The 24,206-nt window shown below is 44.3% G+C and overlaps 1 protein-coding gene across 1 annotated transcript; it reads left to right on the plus strand.

Annotated features, from left to right (window-relative positions):
- Nucleotides 1-1,880: 1,880 nt before the first annotated feature.
- Nucleotides 1,881-15,803, plus strand: RPL22 (ribosomal protein L22). Its single transcript, XM_069742811.1, has 4 exons — nt 1,881-1,981; nt 9,027-9,131; nt 14,004-14,128; nt 15,607-15,803. Exons 1-4 carry the CDS (start codon nt 1,970-1,972, stop codon nt 15,749-15,751), a joined length of 387 nt encoding a protein of 128 aa, XP_069598912.1. The 5' UTR covers nt 1,881-1,969; the 3' UTR covers nt 15,752-15,803.
- Nucleotides 15,804-24,206: the final 8,403 nt, after the last annotated feature.

Raw genomic sequence — 24,206 nt, forward strand, 5'->3', positions numbered from 1 at the left:
GAGTGCAGCTCTGGGGTATAATACAGGATGTAACTCAGGATCAGTACAGGATCAGTAATGTATGTACACAGTGACTGCACCAGCAGAATAGTGAGTGCAGCTCTGGAGTATAATACAGGATGTAACTCAGGATCAGTACAGGATAAGTAATGTATGTACACAGTGATTGCACCAGCAGAATAGTGAGTGCAGCTCTGGGGTATAATACAGGATGTAACTCAGGATCAGTACAGGATCAGTAATGTATGTACACAGTGACCGCACCAGCAGAATAGTGAGTGCAGCTCTGGAGTATAATACAGGATGTAACTCAGGATCAGTAATGTAATGTATGTACACAGTGACTGCACCAGCAGAATAGTGAGTGCAGCTCTGGAGTATAATACAGGATGTAACTCAGGATCAGTAATGTAATGTATGTACACAGTGACCGCACCAGCAGAATAGTGAGTGCAGCTCTGGGGTATAATACAGGATGTAACTCAGGATCAGTAATGTAATGTATGTACACAGTGACTGCACCAGCAGAATAGTGAGTGCAGCTCTGGAGTATAATACAGGATGTAACTCAGGATCAGTACAGGATCAGTAATGTAATGTATGTACACAGTGACTGCACCAGCGGAATAGTGAGTGCAGCTCTGGGGTATAATACAGGATGTAACTCAGGATCAGTAATGTAATGTATGTACACAGTGACTGCACCAGCAGAATAGTGAGTGCAGCTCTGGGGTATAATACAGGATGTAACTCAGGATCAGTAATGTAATGTATGTACACAGTGACTGCACCAGCAGAATAGTGAGTGCAGCTCTGGAGTATAATACAGGATGTAACTCAGGATCAGTAATGTAATGTATGTACACAGTGACTTCACCAGCAGAATAGTGAGTGCAGCTCTGGAGTATAATACAGGATGTAACTCAGGATCAGTAATGTAATGTATGTACACAGTGACTGCACCAGCAGAATAGTGAGTGCAGCTCTGGAGTATAATACAGGATGTAACTCAGGATCAGTAATGTAATGTATGTACACAGTGACTTCACCAGCAGAATAGTGAGTGCAGCTCTGGAGTATAATACAGGATGTAACTCAGGATCAGTAATGTAATGTATGTACACAGTGACTCCACCAGCAGAATAGTGAGTGCAGCTCTGGAGTATAATATAGGATGTAACTCAGGATCAGTAATGTAATGTATGTACACAGTGACTCCACCAGCAGAATAGTGAGTGCAGCTCTGGAGTATAATACAGGATGTAACTCAGGATCAGTAATGTAATGTATGTACACAGTGACTCCACCAGCAGAATAGTGAGTACAGCTCTGGAGTATAATATAGGATGTAACTCAGGATCAGTAATGTAATGTATGTACACAGTGACTTCACCAGCAGAATAGTGAGTGCAGCTCTGGAGTATAATACAGGATGTAACTCAGGATCAGTAATGTAATGTATGTACACAGTGACTGCACCAGCAGAATAGTGAGTGCAGCTCTGGAGTATAATACAGGATGTAACTCAGGATCAGTAATGTAATGTATGTACACAGTGACTTCACCAGCAGAATAGTGAGTGCAGCTCTGGGGTATAATACAGGATGTAACTCAGGATCAGTAATGTAATGTATGTACACAGTGACTGCACCAGCAGAATAGTGAGTGCAGCTCTGTAGTGAAGTACAGTATAAGTAATGTATGCACACAGTGTCTGTAATGTAAATCCATTATATGTGTTATTCATACTTATATGATAATCTATGACATTCTTCTTACATGAGACCATTCTCTCTCAACCTTTGGACATTGATGACATTACATGTAGTGAATCCAACGACACAACATTGATGGGATTCGCACATGCGCCGTGGAGCTCATCGATTCACTCGGCGATCGGCTGCTAAGAGGCCTCCTACATAGCGCATGCGCGGAGGCTTCCTCTTCCTTTCAGCCTGCTGAGGTCGCCATGGCTCCTGTGGTCAGTATCGAGCTCCTCACGTTGTGTGCGGTATATGGGGTCTTCCTGCCGCCGGTGACGGCTCTGCGGCTCCACGCTGCTCTCCCGGTGTTAGGGTGACGTTCCCGGGATTAAGGCTCCGGTCGGTCTGGGGTTGTGACGGCGGCGTGTGCAGCATGGGGAGCCGCGGCCTGTGCCGGGTGCTGGGAGGTGGCGGGGACCGGCAGCGCATGGACCAGGAGCGGCTGCCAGGAAGAGGTGGTGCTGCGGGAAACCAGGCCTGGGCCTCCGCTCCACCCGGCCTGCAGCACCGCTCCTGCCAGCACCGCCATGTTCTCCGTGTACAGAGCGTTACAGGCCTGTAATCTGCACCGCAAGCTATAATGTGCAGAGCGAGGGGAGTGCAGGAGAGTGAGGGTGATAGTATGGGGGGCCATGGGAGAGTCAGGGGCGATGCATAGTATGGGGGGTCTCAGGATAGTTAGGGGTGATGCATAGTATAGGGGGGTCTCCGGATAGTAAGGGGTGATGCATAGTATAGGGGGGTCTCGGGATAGTAAGGGGTGATGCATAGTATAGGGAGGTCTCCGGATAGTAAGGGGTGATGCATAGTATAGGGGGGTCTCAGGATAGTAAGGAGTGATGCATAGTATAGGGAGGTCTCCGGATAGTAAGGAGTGATGCATAGTATAGGGGGTCTCGGAATAGTAAGGGGTGATGCATAGTATAGGGGGGTCTCCGGATAGTAAGGGGTGATGCATAGTATAGGGGGGGTCTCCGGATAGTAAGGGGTGATGCATAGTATAGGGGGGTCTCGGGATAGTAAGGGGTGATGCATAGTATAGGGGGGTCTCGGGATAGTAAGGGGTGATGCATAGTATAGGGAGGTCTCCGGATAGTAAGGGGTGATGCATAGTATAGGGGGGTCTCGGGATAGTAAGGGGTGATGCATAGTATAGGGAGGTCTCCGGATAGTAAGGGGTGATGCATAGTATAGGGGGGTCTCGGGATAGTAAGGGGTGATGCATAGTATAGGGAGGTCTCCGGATAGTAAGGGGTGATGCATAGTATAGGGGGGTCTCGGGATAGTAAGGGGTGATGCATAGTATAGGGGGGTCTCCGGATAGTAAGGGGTGATGCATAGTATAGGGGGGTCTCCGGATAGTAAGGGGTGATGCATAGTATAGGGGGGTCTCGGGATAGTAAGGAGTGATGCATAGTATAGGGAGGTCTCCGGATAGTAAGGAGTGATGCATAGTATAGGGGGTCTCGGAATAGTAAGGGGTGATGCATAGTATAGGGGGGTCTCCGGATAGTAAGGGGTGATGCATAGTATAGGGGGGGTCTCCGGATAGTAAGGGGTGATGCATAGTATAGGGAGGTCTCCGGATAGTAAGGGGTGATGCATAGTATAGGGGGGTCTCGGGATAGTAAGGGGTGATGCATAGTATAGGGGGGTCTCCGGATAGTAAGGGGTGATGCATAGTATAGGGGGGTCTCCGGATAGTAAGGGGTGATGCATAGTATAGGGGGGTCTCGGGATAGTAAGGGGTGATGCATAGTATAGGGGGGTCTCAGGATAGTAAGGAGTGATGCATAGTATAGGGGGGTCTCGGAATAGTAAGGGGTGATGCATAGTATAGGGAGGTCTCCGGATAGTAAGGGGTGATGCATAGTATAGGGGGGTCTCGGAATAGTAAGGGGTGATGCATAGTATAGGGAGGTCTCCGGATAGTAAGGGGTGATGCATAGTATAGGGGGGTCTCCGGATAGTAAGGAGTGATGCATAGTATAGGGGGGTCTTGGGATAATAAGGGGTGATGCATAGTATAGCGAGGTTTCAGGATAGTAAGGGGTGATGCATAGTATTGGGAGGTCTCCGGATAGTAAGGAGTGATGCATAGTATAGGGGGTCTCCGGATAGTAAGGGGTGATGCATAGAATAAGGGTGTCTTGGGATAGTAAGGAGTGATGCATAGTGTAGCGAGGTTTCAGGATAGTATGCGGGGTCTCCGGATAGTAAGGGGTGATGCATAGTATAGGGAGGTCTCAGGATAGTAAGGGGTGATGCATAGTATAGGGAGGTCTCAGGATAGTAAGGGGTGATGCATAGTATAGGGAGGTCTTGGGATAGTAAGGGGTGATGCGTAGTTTAGAGGGGGCTCGGGATAATAAGCGGTGATGCATAGTGTAGAGGGGTCTCAGGATAGTAAGTGGTGATGCATAGTATAGGGGGGTCTTGGGATAGTAAGTGGTGATGCATAGTATAGGGGGGTCTCAGGTTAGTAAGGGGTGATGCATAGTATAGGGGGTCTTGGGATAGTAAGTGGTGATGCATAGTATAGGGGGGTCTCGGGTTAGTAAGGGGTGATGCATAGTATAGGGGGGTCTTGGGATAGTAAGTGGTGATGCATAGTATAGGGGGGTCTCAGGTTAGTAAGGGGTGATGCATAGTATAGGGGTTTTTTGGGAGAGTGAGTGGTGATGCGTAGTATGGGGGGGTCTCAGGATAGTAAGGGGTGATGCATAGTATAGGGGGGTCTTGGGATAGTAAGTGGTGATGCATAGTATAGAGGGGTCTCAGGTTAGTAAGGGGTGATGCATAGTATAGGGGGGTTTTGGGAGAGTGAGTGGTGATGCGTAGTATGGGGGGTCTCAGGATAGTAAGGGGTGATGCATAGTATAGGGGGGTCTTGGGATAGTAAGTGGTGATGCATAGTATAGAGGGGTCTCGGGATAGTAAGTTGTGATACATAGTATAGGGGGACCATGGGAGAGTAAATGGTGATACATCGTATAGGGGGTCTCGGGAGAGTAAGGAGTGATATAGTATAGAAGGGTCTGAGGCTAGGTTCAAATTAGCGTTTCTGTGCGCAGCGTATAATCTGCATGCACAAACGCATGTTTACGCAGCGGTTTTTATCTGCATCAGCATGCGCATGACGCCAAAATAACGCTGTTTGTTTGCGTTGTTTTTGCGCATGCCTTTTTGTTTGCGTTTATGCACATGCGTTTGATATTTACATGAGGGCGTGTCTCTAAACATGTGCAGTCCGAAGTACGCAAGCGCATCGAATGCGTTCCCATAGACAGTAATGCGCTGTTTTTACTCCATCTGCAATCATCCGCATGCGGTTGACTGCGCATAATTGATGCCTCAAAAAATGCAACATGTTGCGTTCGCCTGACTTTTGTGTTTGAAACTGTAAAGCGCTGTGGAATATGTTGGCACTATATAAATAAAGGTGGTAATTTTTATTATTTGCCGAACCCCGCCACACACCGTGAAACGACTCATGCGAACTGATGCAAACGCATGTCCCTGTGTACACAATGTTAAAGATAGGTACGCAAGATGCATGCGGATCAAACGCTGCACACAGATACGCAAACGTGAAACCGGCCTGAAACAGGGGTAATATATAGTATACAGGGTCCAGGAGAGTAAGGGGTGATGCATAGTATATGGGGGTCCGGGAGAGTAAGGGGTAATATATAGTACTAGATTGTGGCCCGATTCTAACGCATCGGGAATTCTAGAATATGCATGTCCCAGTAGTATATGGACAAAGATGATTCCAGAATTCGCAGCAGACTATGCCCGTCGCTGATTGGTCGAGGCAACCTTTATGACATCATCGTCGCCATGGCAACCATTATGACATCTACGTCGATACTGTGCCCGTCGCTGAATCAGAAACGTGGGATTTCTACGTCCTTTATGACATCATCGTCGCTGTGCCCGTTGCTGATTGGTCGAGGCCTGGCGGGTCTAACGCATCGGGTATTCTAGAATATGCATGTCCCAGTAGTATATGGACAATGATGATTCCAGAATTCGCAGCAGATTGTGCCCGTCGCTGATTGGTCGAGGCGACCTTTATGACATCATCGTCGCCATGGCAACCATTATGACATCATCGTCATTGTGCCCGTTGCTGATTGGTCGAGGCCTGGCGGCCTCGACCAATCAGAGAGCTGGGATTTCCAGGACAGACAGACAGACAGACAGACAGAAAAACCCTTAGACAATTATATATATAGATATGGGGGTCTCTGAGAATAAGGGGTGATATGTTGCTTTAGGGGTCCTGGGAGAGAGGTAATATACAGTATAGGGGTGATATATAGCTTTGGGGGTCCCGGGAGAGTAAGTGCTGAAATATAGGGGGTCCCAGAGATTAATGGCTGATATGTAGTATAGGGGGTCCCAGAGATTAATGGCTGCTATCTAGTATAGGGGGTCCCAGAGATTAATGGCTGCTATCTAGTATAGGGGGTCCCAGAGATTAATGGCTGCTATCTAGTATAGGGGGTCCCAGAGAGTAATGGCTGATATCTAGTTCGTGAAGTCTGGGAGAGTAAGGGGTGAAATAGTGTAGGGGGTCTTGGGAGAGTAAGGAGTGATATATAGCTTTGGGGATATCGGGAGATTAAGGGCTGATACATAGTATAGGGGGGTCCCGGGAGAGTATGGGCTGATTATATGGTATAGGGGATCCCAGGAGAATAAGGGCTTTTATATAGTACTAGATGGTGGCCCGATTCTAACGCATAGGGTATTCTAGAATATGCATGTCCACGTAGTATGTTGCCCAGCCCACGTAGTATGTTGCCCAGCCCACGTAGTATGTTGCCCAGCCCACGTAGTATGTTGCCCAGCCCACGTAGTATGTTGCCCAGCCCACGTAGTATGTTGCCCAGCCCACGGAGTATGTTGCCCAGCCCACGGAGTATGTTGCCCAGCCCACGGAGTATGTTGCCCAGCCCACGTAGTATGTTGCCCAGCCCACGTAGTATGTTGCCCAGCCCACGTAGTATGTTGCCCAGCCCACGTAGTATGTTGCCCAGCCCACGTAGTATGATGCCCAGCCCAGGTAGTATGATGCCCAGCCCACGTAGTATGTTGCCCAGCCCACGTAGTATGTTGCCCAGCCCACGTAGTATGTTGCCCAGCCCACGTAGTATGATGCCCAGCCCAGGTAGTATGATGCCCAGCCCACGTAGTATGTTGCCATGTGGGCATCATATCCCTGTTAAAAAAAAAAAAAAAAGAATTAAAATAAAAAATAGTTCTATACTCACCTTCCAGAGCCCCCGGTCCAAGCGAAGCGGTTACCGACACTGAGTCCTCGCGTGCTCCTGTCTGAAGAGTGCATTGCGGTCTCGCGAGATGATGATGTAGCGGTCTCACGAGACCGCTACGTCATCATCTCGCGAGACCGCAGCATGGACTGGTTACCGGAGCGTCGCAAGCGGGAAAGGCCTGTTGTGGATCCGAGGGGCCGACGGAGGGTGAGTATATAACGATTTTTTCTTTTTTTAATTACTTTTAACATTAGATCTTTTTACTATTGAGGCTGCATAGGCAGCATCAATAGTAAAAAGTTGGTCACACAGGGTTAATAGCAGCGTTAACAGAGTGCGTTACACCGCGGCATAATGCGGTCCGGTAACGCTGCCATTAACCCTGTGTGAGCGCTGAATGCAGGGAGTATGGAGCGGCCATGTTGCCGCTGGACTGTGCCCGTCGCTGATTGGTCGCGGCAAAACAGCCACGACCAATCAGCAACTTGGATTTCCATGATAGACAGGCCGCGACCAATGAATATCTGAGACAGACAGACAGATGGAAGTGACCCTTAGACAATTATATAGTAGATAGGGGTCCAGGAGAATAAGGGCTGATATATACTATACGGTGTCTCGGGAGAGTAAGGGGTGATGTATAGTATACAGGGCCCCGGGAGAATAAATGGTTTAGTATTATATATAACGTACGGGACTCCAGGATCGTGAATTGTGACCTGTAGTATACTAATAGACACAATAATAGACAGCGCTCCAGGGTGGTGATCTGCAGGAGTATATCCAGGGTCACTGTCAGCAGCCTGTATGCAGCTCACGTCTAGACTGGGTTATAAATGGTCGCTGTACATCGGGTGTTTTGCAATATCCGGTATGCTCGGTGCTGTAGTTCATCTTTGGGTACAGCTGTGTTCAAATCTTGGTAAACGTTCTGTCGGAGCAGGGGTTTAGCGCAGATGGAAGATTGACACACATGATACCGTGAAATATTTTGCTCATAGATAAATGTTTACTTTGCAGGGTACTAAGGGAGGTCTCTGCATCAAACAGCCTTTCTATACAGTGTCAAAAAGCAGTGATGGAGGCCGGAAAGACTTTTGTCCTACGTTGGATGAGTGGAAGCCTATGGCATACACGGATATCTCTCCAGCATGTAAACCAGGCAGAGGGCTGTAACATATCATCCAGCTGTAGTCAGTGCACAGCAGGCAGCTAATATGTGCTGGGGGAGTTGTGGCCGGATCACAAACTGCATTATAGTCTGTAAAACCAATTATAAGGTGGTGGTTACATTATACTGTAAAATATCCATCTGGATGACAATGTTGTTATATGGCTGGTTCTAATCTACAGAACTGGTAGAAAGAAACTGCTGATCTGTCATATACATGATCTGTCATATACATGATCTGTGGAGACCACGGGTCTCCGACCCGCTCTGGAGACCACGGGTCTCCGACCCGCTCTGTAGGCCAAGGGTCTCCGACCCGCTCTGTAGGCCAAGGGTCTCCGACCCGTTCTGTAGGCCAAGGGTCTCCGACCCGCTCTGGAGGCCAAGGGTCTCCGACCCGCTCTGGAGGCCAAGGGTCTCCGACCCGCTCTGGAGGCCAAGGGTCTCCGACCCGCTCTGGAGGCCAAGGGTCTCCGACCCGCTCTGGAGGCCAAGGGTCTCCGACCCGCTCTGGAGGCCAAGGGTTGGAGGCCAAGGGTCTCCGACCCGTCGTGGTCAGTCTTAGGCCAGGTCCATGCTCAGTGGGAAAACCCACTCTGATTCTGCATGTGTAACCAGCAGATATGGGCATTGATTTCACTCCACTACATTCAAAGGGGTCAAATCCAGGTGAAAATCGGCAAAAACACATCTGCAGGTGAAACTGGTAATATTTCCAGAACATGCGAGGTTTTTATATATGTTAATGAGATTGTATTTGTTTATGTCCAGTATCTCATTACTACTGGTGATTCTTGGTTTTTCTAGAAAAAGCCTGCAACAAAGGGCAGCAAGAAAAAGAAGCAGCTGCTGAAGTTCACCTTGGACTGCACACATCCTGTGGAAGATGGAATCATGGATGCTGCTAACTTTGTAAGTGTAAATTTAGGGAGAGCGGATGTTGGGCTGCTTTATTTTTTTTAATGGGATTTAACTCCCCCAAAAAGTATAGAAAAGACGGCACTAAAGAGGTGGCAGGAAGATACAGACTATGTAACGAGCTGGAACAGCACATAGATTTAGTGGCCGATCCTGGGTACCGTACCTGATCTATTCATTTTAATAGGCTCTGAGCTTCAGTTGCTGGGAGCAAAACTGACGAGCTGCTGGCCAGTCCTGAACTGATGAGCTGCCTAATTCACTTTACTGTATAAGTAGCACAGTTTAATTCCCCTTGTGAGAACTTGCATCCTTGTTTAATTCACGTTACAAGTTTTGGTGCAATATCGTCTTCGTTCATCGGGGTGGGAACTAAAGTAAGGTTTTTGGCTCTACCGCGTCCCTTCTGCATTTGTACAAACCTCCTATTTTAAAGTTTGCGCTACCCTTGATGCTGGCGGCACTTGCGCCTATTCATCTCCAAGTGGTCTTCAGCAAAATGGTGCCGGTTGTGCACATTGACATCCGAATGACTTGAGCAAAATGGCTCCGGGGCGGTGTATGCGCAGATTCAGGTCTCTGCTCATTGACGAGTTGCGATCTCAATCTGATTATGCGTCGGCACCATGCTGTTTATGACATGTGGATGTCAATCTGTGCATGTTCCGCCACCCGATGCCATTTTGCTAAAGACCACTCGAGATGAATGTGCTAAAGGGCGGCACTACAGCAAATTTAAAAATAGGCTCGTACAAATGCAGAGGGGCCACGGGAGAACCAAAAGCCCTACCCAAAGATCTGCCCCGATTCATGAAGAGGATATTGTACTAAAACTTCTAGGGTGAATTAAACAAGAACCAGGATGCAGATTTCTTCATTACAAATATCTATTAAATTGGTATAAAAGCGCCATTATGACCATACCTTTATTTTATCATACTAAATAGTAATTTAATATTAAAATACCTTCACTTCCCTTGTACTCATATTTTGAGTGTTTTTTTCTGCAGCAAGCGTGTAAGGTTTTGTGAAACTCTACTTGCATGCCGTTTAGGGATGTTCCACGTGGATTTAAAAAAAAATAATAATTTTTTTTTTACTTTCCCACACTTCCCAGCCTATTTTCACCTTCAAGTCAAGGCCAAATGTTACATTTCTGACCAGTGTCACTTTGTGGTAATAACTCTGGAACAGATCCGTCTGATTGAGATTGTGTTTTTTCATGACATATTGTACTTCACGATGGTGGTAAAATTTGTGAAGCAACATGGAAGGAAAAAAATGAACACATTACTTTTTTTCACAAAAATGCAGTTTTAGATCCAAATTTTGTTTTCACAAGGGTTACAGGAGAAATGGGCCCCTAAATTAGTTGTGCAGGTTCTCCTGAGCATGCCAATACCCCATATGTACTTGTTGGGGTCAGAAGGGAAGGAGCGCCACTTGACTTTTTGAATTCACAATTTGCCGAACAATGCCTTTTCACATTGGATGAGCCCTTGATATGCCTGAACAGTGGAAACCCTCCTCCCCCCCCCCCCCCCCGCCCAAAAGTGACCCCATTTTGGAAACTAGACCCTTCTAGGAACTTGTGTGGTGAGCACCTTGAACACCCAGGTGCCTCACAAAAGTTTATAACGTACAGGTGTGAAAATATGAAAATCACAAGGATGTAAAAACATCTTTGTGATTTTTATATTTTCACACCTGTACGTTATAAACCCCAAATCTGGAGAAAATGGACTCCAAAATAACTTGTACAATTTATCCAGAGTATGCAGATGCCCTTAAATGGGGAAAAACTACTGTTTGAGTGCACGGCAGGGCTTAGAAAGGAAGGAGTGGTGTTTTGGAACTCAGACTTTAATGGAATGGTCTGCGGAAATCATGTCGCGCTTGGAGAGCCCCGATGTGTCTAAGCAGTGGAAACCCCCCACAAGTGACCCCATTTTGGAAAGTAGACTCCTCAATGAATTTATCTAGATGTGTGGTGAGCACCTTGAACCCCCAGGTGCTTCACAGAATTTTATGTTGATCTGTGAAAATGAAAAAAAGAAATTTCCACAATTTTTTTTTTTTTTTTTTACCCCACAATTTTTTCATTTTCACAAGGATAGCAGGAGACAGTGGACCCCAAAAATTTGTTGTGCTATTACTGCTCAGTACACAGATACCTCATATGTGGTCGAAAACAACTTTTGACGCTCGGAAGGGAAGAAGCGCCTTACTGGAGTTTAAATTTTGCTGGAATGGTTTGAGGGTGCCATGTCACATTGGCAGAGCCCCTGAGGTGCCAGAACAGCAGAATGCCCCCCCCCCCCCTCAAATAAGTGATTTTATTTTACAAACTACACCTCTCAATTAATTTGCCCAGGGGGTGCAGTGATCATATTGACACCACAGGTGTGTCACAGTATTATATACAATTGGGCAGTGAAGAAAACAATAATTACCAGTACATTTTTTACAACCAAAATTTTGTTTTGGCCCCAGATTTTACGTTTTCACACTGCGAAATGGGTAAAAATGGCACCAAAATTTGTCACACAATTACTGCTGAATGTAGAAATACCACATATGTGGCTGTATAGTACGGCTTAGCCACATGGCAAGACTTGGGAGGGAGCACAATTTTCCACCTAGGGTGCAGATTTTCCTAGAATAGTTTGCGGACTCCATAATCTCCCCTCAAGTGACCGCATTTTGGGAAATCTACCCCTTTGAGGGTTTATCAACAGGTGTAGTGACTATTTTGACTCAATGGGTGTTTTCCAGAAACAAGCAGAAGTGGATGTTGTGGAGTGTAAATTTCAAATCTTCCTTCACATTGACCAGTATGTTATGCCCAGCCTGTGCTTCTGGAAACATGCACCTGTAAATTAGACGGGCTCTCGTATCTACAGAAATGTAAAACATGTGGACAATAAAAATGGTTTAGTTACACTGTGGGGCTCAGAAGGGAAGTGAGGCACTTGGATTTGGGAACGCAAAATTTGCTGAATTTCTTTTGGGGGGTGAAGAGCCACAGCACTTACCAAAGCCTTGGTACTACCAGTAATGTGGAAGCCCCCTGTCCATTGACAGGTGACAGACCTGAGTGGCCACTTGCATTTTTTAATACGTTTAGTTGAAGCTTTTATTGGGAAGATTTTGCATAATGTTTGGGATCACATTTATCCTGTGCTCTACGCTGAGCACTTATATTGGGGTTTCCAGCTAAATCTCCAAGTGACGTGATTCGGGTGAAACCCACGAGGGATTCATTCACTATAATGAGGCAGGAGAGTTACTCTAGACTCTGTCTGGCCTCCAGTGGTGTCCTTTTCAGAAGTTCACAAAACTATGGCAGACCGCACTTTTATGCAAGCCTAAAAAGATGGACACTACCAGATCATAAGCCAGGCGGCGTTCACAGTGCCTCCATCTGCCTCATTATAGGGAATCTTCCACCGGGGGTTGTTTCTGAATTGCGTATTTCAGAGATTTACACAGAAACCCTGGTGTAAGCTCTCGGCGCAGGATTAATGTGTTCCGAGCATTACTGTGATCTTTGGGAGGCAGAATGAACAAATCAACAGCAGGTTAAGAATTGGTTTTATTTATTTTTTTACGCCATACCTCGTGCGTTTTAAGTGAATAGGAAACTTTATTCTTCGGGTTGGTACGATCACAGCAATACCAGATTTATGTCATTTTTTTATGTTTGGCTGCTGGCAAACACTAAAAGACCCTTTTTTAGTGCAAAAACTCATTGCTATCATTTTTTTCCATATTTCGGCTGAGCCATGTCAGGGCTTGTTTTTTGCATTTATGTTTTTATTGGTTCCATTTTCTTTAGGCAAATTACATTTTTTTGATCGCTTTCTATTCTGATTTTTGGGAGGCAGAATTAACAAAAAACAGCAATTCAAAATTTTTGTTTTTTTTCTATTTTATGCCATTCCGCGTGTGGTAAAATTGATAAGGCAGCTTTATTCTTCGGGTCAGTACGATTACAGTGATGCCACATTTATATTGTTTTTTGTTTTTTTTAATGTTTTGGCGCTTTTACAGAATATAAACTATTTTATAGAAAAAAGAATTATTTTTGCATCGCTGTATTCTGAAAGCTATAACTTTTTTTTGCTGATGGATCTGTGTGGCGGCTTGTTTTCTGTGGGACAAGATGTTTTCAGAGATGCCATATTTATTTATTTACAGTCATTTGATCGCGTTTTTATTTCATTTTTTTTTTTGTTTGATATTATGAGAAAGCATTTTTTTTTTTTTTACGGTGTTCACTGAAGGGGGTTAACTAGCGGGACAGTTTTGAAGGACAGGGTTGTTCCGGACACGCAATACCATTACCAAATAAATGTGATTTTTTTTTTTTTTTTTTTATTTTTTTTTTATTATGATGAGTATATATACCTCATCTGTCGGGAAGCACTTCCAAACCATGACATTCTATAGTTCAAATGTCGGGAATGGATTAAAGCAAGTGACTTATGGGAACAGGTATTATTCATATGTCCTATGTACAAAAAAGGATTTCATAAAAGAAGCTCCCTTTGGCCTTCTGTCCCTCGGCGTCTCCCTGCGTACTCAAGTCATTGATGTTCTTATATGGACAGCCCCTCATCTGGCTGCCTTATAACCCATCGCTTGTTGCCCTTTCTGATGCCGTTCCATAGTATCCAGAGGAATTGTTGTACCGTCATTTTGCATAGTAAATAGGGAAGGGATGCTCTTGGAGGGTTGGAATTCTTGTCCGTACCAGGAGAAGTAGTTGAGATATTCTCTTGTCAGCAGTGTGAACAAATAAAACATTGTAGTAGAGATCCTACTTTGCTGACAAGATCCCAATTCTACAACTTTACATTACAGGAGCAGTTTTTGCACGACCGTATCAAAGTGAACGGGAAGGTTGGCAACCTGGGCGGTGGCGTTGTCTCCATCGAGAGAAGCAAAAGCAAGATCACCGTAACTTCAGAAGTACCGTTTTCCAAGAGGTGAGTGGTGTGAGGAGCAAGGCTTGATTTTCATTCTCATTGGATTTCTGTGGTTCTTCACATCCGGTTTTGACACATATAGAACGGGAGACAGCAGCTTATTTTCATACAAACTAGTGTAAGCTTTGGCTGTATGATTGTTAAAAAAAAAAAATATATCCAGCTAAAAGGGTTGTCCAGGGTTGAGGTTAAAGTCTGAGTTCAGTCTTTAATTGCAGACTTTCGAATCCTCACAGCGCAGGATTTTCCGGTGCCATGCGGTCAGGTGACCTCTAATATGAGAATTTGTATACATGCAGTCAAATGACGACTAGACGTGTATTGAGAAAGTCTAGTCAGAATGTGGCTGGAAGTAGGTAAATCATATACACAACCGCCCGGCATAGGCTAATCTTCATCGTGCATGTGCTGTGAGGATTCGAAAGTCTGCAATTAAAGTGTGACCTCAAGACTTCAACCTCAGCTATGGACAACCCCTTTAACACTGGTGTAGCGCACTCCAATCTTAATGGAGAACTGGCTAGAGTACAGGGACCTGATTCATTCATTGAATTAGACACATCTGTTAACCAGTGTGCTCCGACCACCAGGCGCTGGCACACAGTTCTGGAGTAAGTGACTGGCGGTGTGACTGCACCCCGTCCAGCGAATGCTACGCCTATATTGGCATAGCTGGCCAACACTGTGCATGTAAATGCAAAAGGTCTCAATATTTTTGCACAACTGCCAAATTCTGCAAGAATATTGCAACTTATTAATGAATGGCCCCCTATGTCTTTTAGGAAACCATGACCCTTGTAGATTTGTAACTGCTGGAGAGCACAAGATGACGCCTATCATTTTTGCAACCAAAAAAAGCAGAAAACGTTTTTGTACTTTTTTCTCTTATTTTGGAAAATGATGTGAAATGATTGACTTGAATATTTTCAAGAAGGAGGGTTTGCTGTGGTTGAATTCAGTCTGGACTGCAGGATGAAACGATTTACCTGCGCTGATACATTGTAGATGACAGGCAAGAGGGCAGCATTGCGGACTTTGGATGAGGTTATTCCCCGGATGAGATTCTATTGTAGCAAACCCTCAGCTGTGAGAAGTGTTGTCTATACCAGGGCTTCTTACTCCCTTTCTATGTTTTCGCCTCTAATATCCAGAGCAGAAAGATGCCGCAATGAATGTCTCCTGCGCTGGAGGACCCACGGTGTCCACATTGATTTCATTGCACAATGTGCAGTACTTCATTTCGCCTCTGGTAGTGCTGCAGAGAAATAGAATGGTAGCAGACATTCTATGCCTTCTCTCATCTCTGACTCCTGTCACACTTGGATATACTCGGAGACTGAGAGTTGCGTTTTAGAAGAGCTCTTTTATTCTATATTTAATTTGTTGGCGATTCCTTTAAAAAGGTGAAAAAAAATTATTTGACCATCCTGGAGTGTCTGATCTGTGATCTTTTTCTTTCTTTCTTTTTTCTTTATTAGGTACTTGAAATACCTGACCAAGAAATACCTGAAGAAGAACAGTCTGCGTGATTGGCTCCGTGTGGTTGCCAACAGTAAGGAAAGCTATGAGTTAAGATACTTCCAGATCAACCAGGATGAGGAGGAGGAAGAGGATGAAGATTAAATTTTAAGATCTGGATTAATTTTGTATTAGCCATAATAAACATGGGAACACATTTATTTGTTTTTTTTTTTATTAAGAGAGGGGGAAGCTTTGTAGCCACTAAGATAAGAGACGCAGGACACTATTCCAAGAGGATGATGGACGTCAAAGGGTGCACACGTTCCTGGATGAAAATAGAAGGAATATCCAGTGGTGTAAACTAATCCAATTTACTGTATCACTAGAAGGTGGGTCCCCAATGGCAAGGCATTTTGGAGCACTTAGGCCTTCTTTCTCAAGCACAATGGGACTTGGCTGAAAATATTCAATGATAATAACATTTACATTTCTGCCAAAGTATGGCACTGATTTTTTTGGGGGGCAGTGGGACATTTTATACAACGGATATAATATAATAGGACAAAGAATAAATAAAAAGGGGGAAAACAATGGGTTTTAAAATTATGTACAGTAGCCATAATTGCTCTGAATTGCATGGCTAATGGATACCCATCTTCTGACAATAAATTGGATTAAAGTATATACTCTATTGTGGTTATTCATTCAGGCTATGTGCACACGCTGTGGATTACGCTGCAGATTTTTCCAGACTGATTATGGTAAATCCGCAGGTAATCCACACTGCTGAATTACCACTTTTTTTTTGTGCGGATTCCACCTGCGGTTTTACACCTGCGGATTCCTATTGAGCAGCAGGTGTAAACCTCTGCGGAATCCGCACAAAGAATTGACATGCTGCGGAATAAACAACGCTACGTTTCCGTGTGTTTTTTTTTTTTGCAGCATATGCACTGCGGATTGTTTTCCATAGGTTTACATGGTACTGTAAATATGAAAAATATATGGCTTTATTACTAGGGTGCCTATGATTACATATCAATAAGAAAATTTAATCAATCAATTATACAAGCAAAAATTACATAAAAAATATAAAACAATTAATAAAATGCGTACACTGACAGATTATATATATATATATATGAGAAAAAAAGACTATATATGTATCTCTTTATAGTACTAGAACCACCAACAGGGTAAAAATATACGTCTCTAGAAATAAATATTTTATAGCTGCACCAGAAGTTTAATAAAGAAAAATATATGTAAAAAAATATGATAGAAAGGAATAGGCACAGTATTTTATGTGATAATATATATGGGGAGAAAGGGAGGGAATGTATGATTGTCTACACAACTGTGTGAATATAGTAAATAAAGTGACAAGTGCAACCAGAAAAAATGTGAAAAGGCACTAAATCCGTTTTAACATATGGTTATCTATATAAATATATGTATATATGTATTCCTCACCAAATGTGTTAAAATAGAGCGGTCGTTGTAAATAATTTGTTATATCGGAGAGGAAGAATTAGATTATTGGCTAAAAGTCTATATATAAAAAAAAACCAAATACTATATATATGCCACACAATGTGATGTGCAAAATCTGCCAACTAAATAACTTATTATATCGGAGAGGAATAATTAGAATTAGATTATTGGCTAAAAATCTATATAAAAAACCAAATACTATATATATATGTGCCACACAATGTGATGTGCAAAATCTGCCAACCAAAGTGACCAAGTGCAATACAAAAAAAAGAGAAAAAAGAGCCAACAAGTCTAAAACCAAATTCCTTCTACTATGCTAAATCAGTATCTATTCCAGGGAATATATAAACAAACTGTGGGTGGAAAAACTCCAACCGGAGTTGTAATGGTGATAGAAGTAAAGTGTGCCTGTGCAATGTAATGGTTAAACTACCATGGTGCTCATAATCAGAGACTATGACGAAGGAAAGAACACACGTTCCGAAACGCGCGTCGGGTAGCGCGAACACTGGCAGAACCACCTCAGGTATATAGCGACTATTAGTGTGGCACCATTTAGTCTCTGATTATGAGCACCATGGTAGTTTAACCATTACATTGCACAGGCACACTTTACTTCTATCACCATTACAACTCCGGTTGGAGTTTTTCCACCCACAGTTTGTTTATATATTCCCTGGAATAGATACTGATTTAGCATAGTAGAAGGAATTTGGTTTTAGATTTGTTGGCTCTTTTTTCTCTTTTTTTTGTATTGCACTTGGTCACTTTGGTTGGCAGATTTTGCACATCACATTGTGTGGCACATATATATAGTATTTGGTTTTTTATATAGATTTTTAGCCAATAATCTAATTCTAATTATTCCTCTCCGATATAATAAGTTATTTAGTTGGCAGATTTTGCACATCACATTGTGTGGCATATATATAGTATTTTTTTTTTTTTATATATAGACTTTTAGCCAATAATCTAATTCTAATTATTCCTCTCCGATATAGCAAATTATTTACAACGACCGCTCTATTTTAGCACATTTGGTGAGGAATACATATATACATATATTTATATAGATAACCATATGTTAAAACGGATTTAGTGCCTTTTCACATTTTTTCTGGTTGCACTTGTCACTTTATTTACTATATTCACACAGTTGTGTAGACAATCATACATTCCCTCCCTTTCTCCCCATATATATTATCACATAAAATACTGTGCCTATTCCTTTCTATCATATTTTTTACTCTTCGTCACGACAGCACCCCACATGAGAGAGAGGGATCCGCCCATAGGAACAGGAAACCTACAGAATAAAAGGAGGCGGTCCCCTCTCCTCCTCAGTTTAGGTTTCCTGTTCCTATGGGAATCCCAGGACGTACCTACAGAAGATCCTGGGCCATGCACCCGCCTGCGTCGGTCTCTGTAAGGAACGGCAGGGGCTGCGGTTCCAGTACCAGCGGTGGGGGAGCCACTGTGTACAGCCTCCCCCCTCGTCTGATGGATGGCCATGGTCCGGGTCCGGTCACCGCTGGTCCGCCCGGCTCCATGAGGGCGCGCGCGCTCAAAGCGGCCGGCTAAATAAGCAGCCGCTGCCGCATGGAGGAATGAGCGGCGCGTCTGACCCGGAAGTCGCTGGAGCACTTCCGGGTTCGGGCCGGGGAGGCAGGAGATTCGGCGCCACTTTTAAAAGCTGCAGCGCTACTGTCGGCCGGTGTGTGGATGTGAGTATAGCTTCACCGGCCGACGAAACGCACCTTGTAGTATCAGAGCGCTCTCCTAGTAAGGAGAAAAGCGCCAGGAGCAGCATTAAAGATGGTGGTCGTCAGGAGCGATCTTCCACCAAGCAAAAAGATCCCTCAAAGAATCCGCCTCCAGATCCGGTACCTGTCAGCTTCTCTGGGTGAGTTTAAAGACTTCTCTACCTATATGCTGATGTATGTTCCTCCTATGTCCCCTTCCTTTAGTCCAGGAAAAAGGCACACAAGTCCAAGCACAAAGAATGTGCTTTATGTTCACAGCCCCTTCCAGACTCCTATATGAAGAAGTTATGCTCAGATTGCATCATACTGACCTTGCGTCAGGAAAACATTATGACTCCATCTGACGTTAGAGCCATGATTCGAGAAGAGATGCAGGGACTGTCACAGGCTAGTATCTCTAGCTCCCGCCAACCTAGCAGATCCCCATCTCCGGAAAATCCAGAATCGGAGGAGGTGCATAAGTCCTCAGATGAGTCGGAAACTCGGCCGAGTTCATCCGAAGATGAAGGGGGGTTATGTCTGCCTAACAGCAGCGTGGACAGCCTGGTAAAAGCAGTCAGAAACACGATGGGGTGCCCTGATGAGAAAGGGAAAAAATCAGCTCAGGACATTATGTTCGCGGGGTTAGGACAAAGGAAGCGCAGATCCTTTCCCGTTGTCGCAACCGTTAAAGAATTAATTAAAAAAGAGTGGGACAAACAGAGCGCCAGAGGTTTTCTACCATCTTCCTCTAAAAGGCGATATCCCTTTAGCGACGAGGAGCTGAATACTTGGTCGAAAGTGCCAAAAGTGGACGCAGCTGTAGCCTCAACCTCAAAACAGTCAGTCTTGCCTGTAGAGGATTCAGGGATGCTAACGGATCCGTTGGACCGTAAAGCAGAGGCCCTGCTTAAAAAATCTTGGGAGGCCAATACAGGGGCATTCCGACCAGCCATCTCTGCTACCTGTACGGCGAGATCGCTGCTGGTTTAAATGGAACAACTGGAGGAGCAGATCAGAGGTAGAACTGCAAGAGACTCCATTCTACCAAAGATCCCTCTGATGAAGGAGGCTGTAGCATTCCTGGCAGACGCCTCAGTAGATTCGCTACGCCTAGCAGCCAGGTCAGCCGGCTTAACAAACACAGCCCGGCGAGCACTCTGGTTGAAGAACTGGAAAGGGGACGCACAGGCAAAGGCAAAGCTTTGTGCGCTCCCCTGCCAGGGTGAGTTCCTTTTCGGGAAGACTCTGGATGAGATCTTAAAGCAGGAGAACGGAAGAAAGGTTTTCCTAATCAGTATCTTCCGTCTTACAGGAGAGCATTCAGGAGACGACCCTTTTCCAAGAAAGCAAAGGGATCGCTGGGAGGCGAAAGACCCTAAGCAAAAAAGGAGCCCTGTTTACCGGGTCTTACAAGCAAAACGTGGCAAGTACCGCTAACCCTGAAGTAGGCGGCAGATTAAAATTTTTTCTATCCAAGTGGGAACATATAACATCCAACCGTTGGATCCTGGACATTATAAAAGATGGTCTTAAATTAGAATTTTTTAGAATCCCTTGGGATTCTTTTATAATAACATCTCCAAAGGGACAAGAACAACAAGAGGCTCTAGAGTCCGAGATTATTTCTCTCCTATCTAAAAAAGTGTTGGTAGAGGTTCCCCAAGATCAAAGAGGAAGGGGATTTTACTCCCCTTTGTTTTTGATCAAAAAACCAGATGGTTCATTCAGAACCATCATTAATCTCAAGAAATTAAATTCCTTTCTATATAATCGAACTTTTAAAATGGAGTCTATTAGTTCTACCATCAAGCTCTTGTTTCCTAGGTGTGTCATGGCCGGAATCGACCTAAAAGATGCCTATTATCATCTTCCTATACATGCCGAACATCAGCAGTATCTAAGGGTAGCAGTCATCCTGGCAGGACAGGTTCGTCACTTCCAGTATGTAGCAATGCCCTTTGGGCTTTCTATGGCTCCCCGCATCTTTACAAAGGTGATCCTAGAAGTGATGGCTCACTTACGCCAGCAAAACACTCTTATAATACCCTACCTGGATGATTTTCTTGTTATCGGAAATTCCAGATACCAATGTGAAATGCGGTTATCTAATGCGATCTCATCCTTGCAGGGTCTAGGTTGGATCGTGAATTACGAAAAATCCAGGTTGAATCCAGACACCATCCAGATATTTCTGGGAATTCAACTAGATTCTGTAAGTCAGAGGAGTTTTTTGCCACAGTCAAAGAAAATAATTATTCAAACAAAGGTGTCAGAGGCAGTATCAAAGCCCCGTATGACCCTGAGGAAGGCCATGTCCTTACTAGGATCACTGTCCTCATGTATACCAGCCGTACTGTGGGCTCAATATCATACCCGTCAATTGCAGTATGAAATATTATCCATTCAGAAGGAAGTACATTTAGAGGGTAAAATCACTCTCTCCAGTGACGTAATTGAATCCCTGAGCTGGTGGTTAGACATGGATCACCTTTCAGGGGGTGTACCATGGATGATAATTCCCTCCAAAACAATTATCACTGACGCCAGCCCTGTGGGTTGGGGCGCACATATGGAAGATAGTCTGATCCAAGACACCTGGAATCAGGCGGAGCAGGAGTGTTCTTCAAATTGGAAGGAGTTAAAAGCAGTTGAATATGCCCTAAATCATTTTCTTCCACAGGTTCAGGGAAAGCATGTGAGAGTTCTGTCAGACAATTCCACCGCAGTGGCGTACATAAACCGTCAGGGAGGTACACGATCAGGAACCCTGATGAATGTAGCAGCAAACATCCTCCAGTTGGCAGAGGTTCATCTTCCATCCTTAACAGCCCTGCACATCAAAGGAGCAGAAAACACCAAGGCGGACTACCTCAGCCGAAACAGGCTACGACAAGGGGAATGGTCATTAAACAAGGACATATTCAACATGATAACAGAAGCATGGGGCGTACCCCAAATAGATCTGTTCGCCACAAGAGACAACAGACAGGTAAAGACATTCGCTTCCCTGGACCTCATGGATCACCCAGATATGTTGGACTCTCTTCACCATCCTTGGAGCTTCAAACTGGCATACGCCTTTCCTCCAATGTCTCTGATACCTCTAGTGATCAGGAAGATCAGGAGGGACCAAGCCAGAGTAATCCTGATTGCGCCCTTCTGGCCAAAAAGACCATGGTTCTCGTGTCTCTAGAGCATGTCTCTTTGCGATCCATGGATCCTTCCTTCACACAGGGAACTGCTGTCTCAGGGCCCATTTTTCCACCCGCAAGTGAAAGGTCTTCACTTGACGGCGTGGAATTTGAGAGGCAGTTGTTAAGATCTAGAGGGTTCTCGGAACAACTAGTTAACACCCTATTGTTGAGTAGGAAAAGATCTACCACCGTATTGTACAGCAGGGTATGGAAGAAATTCTTAGATTTTCATACAAAACCATTCTCTAAGCAGATTCCGATAGTTCCGATTCTAGAATTCCTACAAAGAGGAAGAGAATTAGGTTTATCGGTGAACACCTTAAGGGTTCAGATCTCAGCTTTAGGAGCCTTGTATGGGGACAACATAGCAGCCAACAAATGGGTCTCCAGGTTTATCAAATCCTGTGAACGTTCCAATCCGGTCCATATTCCCCGTCTACCTCCGTGGGATTTGAATTTAGTCTTAGAGGCCTTAACTGACTCCCCATTTGAGCCACTAGATACCATACCTCTAAAGGTCCTAACATACAAGGTCGCCTTATTGGTAGCCCTTACCTCAGCTAGAAGGGTTAGTGATATCCAGGCTCTATCAGTAGACCCGCCTTTCTTAGTGGTATTTCAGGATAGAATTGTCCTAAAACCTGATCCCTCATACCTCCCTAAAGTAGCATCCACCTATCACAGATCTCAGGAGATAATTCTGCCTTCCTTTTTTAATACACCTGTAAACCCAGAACAACATAGGTTGCACACCTTAGATGTCAGAAGAGCTATCCTGACGTATATAGAGAGATCTCAAACATGGAGGCAGAGTAGGGCTCTGCTTATCTCCTTTCAGGGCCTGAGGAAAGGATATGGGATCACAAAGGCTACCATTTCTCGATGGATTAGAGAAGCCATCTGTCTAGCCTACACATCAAGGGGCGAAATCCCACCAGTGGGGATTAAAGCGCATTCCACGCGGGCCATGGCTTCTTCTTGGGCGGAACATGCAGATGTACCGATCCATATGATATGTAAGGCCGCAACCTGGTCCTCACCTTCTACCTTTTACAACCATTACAGACTTGACCTTTCTGCTTCCTCTGATTTGACCTTTGGTAGAGCTGTGCTCAGTACAGTAATCCCACCCAAATAATGAATCTCTGAAAATCTCTCATGTGGGGTGCTGTCGTGATGAAGAGTAAAAATCCGGATTACGTACCGGTAATGCTCTTTTAATGAGTCACGACAGCACCCATGTATTACCCTCCCTAAATTATGCACAGCACTTTTCTTTAAGTTCAGAGAAGTAATGGTTGTATAGGGTTAAGAAATTTTTATGTTATTGAATAAGAATGAATACTAACACTTTTGCGGTTCCCTTTTTATACTCTGTAAACTAAACTGAGGAGGAGAGGGGACCGCCTCCTTTTATTCTGTAGGTTTCCTGTTCCTATGGGCGGATCCCTCTCTCTCATGTGGGGTGCTGTCGTGACTCATTAAAAGAGCATTACCGGTACGTAATCAGGATTTTTTACATATATTTTTCTTTATTAAACTTCTGGTGCAGCTATAAAATATTTATTTCTAGAGACGTATATTTTTACCCTGTTGGTGGTTCTAGTACTATAAAGAGATACATATATAGTCTTTTTTTCTCATATATATAATCTGTCAGTGTACGCATTTTATTAATTGTTTTATATTTTTTATGTAATTTTTGCTTGTATAATGGATTGATTAAATTTTCTTATTGATATGTAATCATAGGCACCCTAGTAATAAAGCCATATTTTTCATATTCCCTGCCTCGGTCTGATTTAGCTTTAATTTGCTCCATGGTGTAATACGTTGGTTGTTGGTTCTCCTCTCGCAGTGGTTTGTCCATTGCACTTTCTCACAGCGCACCCTGATAGTTTTGGTTACCGTGTTATTTTAAATTATAATAAGTTATTATTAGTATCCTCACGATTATTGGGTGTACTGTGTATCTTATAATTTATTATGGTACTGTAAATGCATGGAAAACTACTGCGACTCTGCAGCGGCCAATCCGCTGCGGATCCGTAGCCAAATCCGCGGCGTGTGCACATACCCTCACTCTGTGTGACTGCAGACTTGTGATTTCCCCTCGTTCACGCACTGTGCCATCCAGGGAAGCGCTGGTTTCTGGGCTGGCACCAGAGGGTATGTATGAGT

Source organism: Ranitomeya imitator, chromosome 10 (assembly GCF_032444005.1).
Source record: "Ranitomeya imitator isolate aRanImi1 chromosome 10, aRanImi1.pri, whole genome shotgun sequence".
NCBI classification, from domain to species: domain Eukaryota; kingdom Metazoa; phylum Chordata; class Amphibia; order Anura; family Dendrobatidae; genus Ranitomeya; species Ranitomeya imitator.

Excerpts from the sequence above, each read along its gene's own strand:
- RPL22 (XM_069742811.1), top strand. Across the intron at positions 9,132-14,003 it reads TCATGGATGCTGCTAACTTT|GAGCAGTTTTTGCACGACCG; the intron begins GTAAGTGTAAAT and ends TTTACATTACAG. Across the intron at positions 14,129-15,606 it reads GAAGTACCGTTTTCCAAGAG|GTACTTGAAATACCTGACCA; the intron begins GTGAGTGGTGTG and ends TTTCTTTATTAG.